At 42.5% G+C, this 2,002-nt stretch overlaps 1 protein-coding gene across 1 annotated transcript in view; it reads left to right on the top strand.

Annotated features, from left to right (window-relative positions):
• LOC114066113 (gamma-aminobutyric acid receptor subunit pi-like) overlaps nt 1-1,683 on the top strand; it is a gene marked incomplete at its 3' end in the record, with an annotated part of 6,591 nt that extends 4,908 nt beyond the window's left edge. The window contains exon 4 of the mRNA XM_027900525.1: nt 1,466-1,683. Coding sequence (XP_027756326.1) covers nt 1,466-1,683 — 218 coding nt within the window. The remainder of the gene's footprint in view (nt 1-1,465) is intronic.
• Nucleotides 1,684-2,002: the final 319 nt, after the last annotated feature.

Here is a 2,002-nt window from a genome sequence, read left to right on the forward strand (position 1 = left end):
AAAAAAAAAAAAAAAAAAAAAAACCAACAAAAACACACATAAAAAAAAACCACAAACAAACAAAAAACACAAACAAAACAAAAAACCACAAACAAACAAAAAAAAACCCCACATTTTTTAAATCTTCCCATCACTGGTGAGTCTGGTTCGTTCTACTTCTGATAACAGCTAGATTTCAAACACTGATCACTGAAAGCTCCTGTTTCAGGTTGGACAAAACTATAGGCAACTTGGGTAAATTCAGCAAACAATTTCAATCCAAACAGAAGGTCAGTCAGGAAAAATGTCAACACTTAATTTCTGCGTTTTCAAGACTACCACCACCAATTATGTTTTTCTACCTCCTGCCAACAAATTGAACAAGTTCACTAAATAAAACATTTTAGCTTTGCTAAAGGTATTAATTTTGGGGAAGGAGCAGAACCAACAAAATCAATTAATCACAAACCTCTAACTTACTTGAAATGCCTTGTAAAATAGACCATGTTCTGGAGTTTTTCTGGATGATCCATCTAAATTTCTTTGACCATATGGAAAATATTGCCGAGGCTCACTCTGTGCCTTGCTCAAAGCTGGAAAATCAACCAGGATTCTTCACTTTTGTCACTACTATAACTCCCTGTATTGAAAGCCATAACAACCTGTTGACTTTTTTTCCCCTCCATCACAGGCCAAGAGCGAAATTTAAAAAGTTGCCAAAGCAAACGCTGATATTCCTTAAATCCTTAGAGCATTTTAAAAATTAGAGATGGAATGAAGCAGAGCTGCTTGATTTTCCAGAGCCAGGAAGTAGCTCTGTGGTGAAACAGTGACTTCAGGCTGTTAACACAAGTGCAAGTGCTGGTCTGTCTGTGACAGAGAGGTTCTGAAAATAAAAGGCATTGCTGGTTGTATTTACTTGGACTGTAAGGATGGAAGTGAAATAGTCCAACAGTGCCTCTGTAGCTCCAGAAGGCTCAGCAAAGCATCAGCTTCAGAGCTGAGTGGGTGCTGCTTATTCCTTTCTGCTGAGGCTCTGTCAAAATGCTCTAGTCACTGCAGGTCGATTTTGGCAGGCTGAACACAGGTGTCCTTAGATTCAAAACTCCTATTAAAAGAAAAGGTACCAGTTTAGTTTTTTTTCCTTTGTTTGGGGCTTTTTTAAGACCTCAGTGAAGTAACAGGTTGGATTCACTTATCATTTTTCCTCCAGTGCCAGTGTGTTTTTCATGTTCATATTTATAGTGCATGTGGAATTGCTAATTTTTAATTTTTTTAAAGCCCTATAAGTATAATCTTTAGTCCTCAAACACCCCCTCTCCCCTTAGAATATAGTACATTAAAAATATTACAGAATAAACACAACTATGCTGAAAATAAAGCTTGAGGCTTCCCTGAAGTTTGGCTGGGACAGGTTAAACAAGGACACCTCTTGTCACAGGTGTGGCCTGGACGTTCCTCCTGACAGGCTCTGCTCTCTTCCCAGGATTACACCGCTACCATATCCCTGCGGCAGCGCTGGACGGACCCCCGGCTGGTGTTCCACGGCAACAAGAGCTTCACGCTGGATGCTCGGCTGGTGGAGCTGCTCTGGGTGCCAGACACCTACATCGTGGAGTCCAAGAGGTCCTTCCTGCACGACGTCACCGTGGGCAACCGCCTCATCAGGCTGTTCTCCAACGGCACCATCCTGTACGCCCTGAGGTGAGTCAGGCTTTGCATTGGGTGAAAATAGATTTCCAGAAGCACACTGGGCAGCAGCAGACACCAGGTGCCACGGGTCAGTGAGCTTACTGTGACCATACCCTTCCAATCCATTTCTCCCTGTTCTGGCCTCCTGGAAATGCCAGTCAAGGATCGGGATTTCTCATCATGGTATGTGACGTGTTCTCCACATTGTGCCCACTCAGAAAGCTCACAAGTTTCGGTGGCACCCAAGAAAAGTCAAGTCAGGTGGAGGCAGGGGAGGAAAGGAAGGAGGACATCATAACAGTAAAAGTTTAACTGATAGTGGAAAACTATT

Source organism: Empidonax traillii, unplaced genomic scaffold (assembly GCF_003031625.1).
Source record: "Empidonax traillii isolate 1590-97213 ecotype Southwest subspecies unplaced genomic scaffold, ASM303162v1 scaffold735:size313519, whole genome shotgun sequence".
Taxonomy (NCBI): Eukaryota; Metazoa; Chordata; class Aves; order Passeriformes; family Tyrannidae; genus Empidonax; species Empidonax traillii.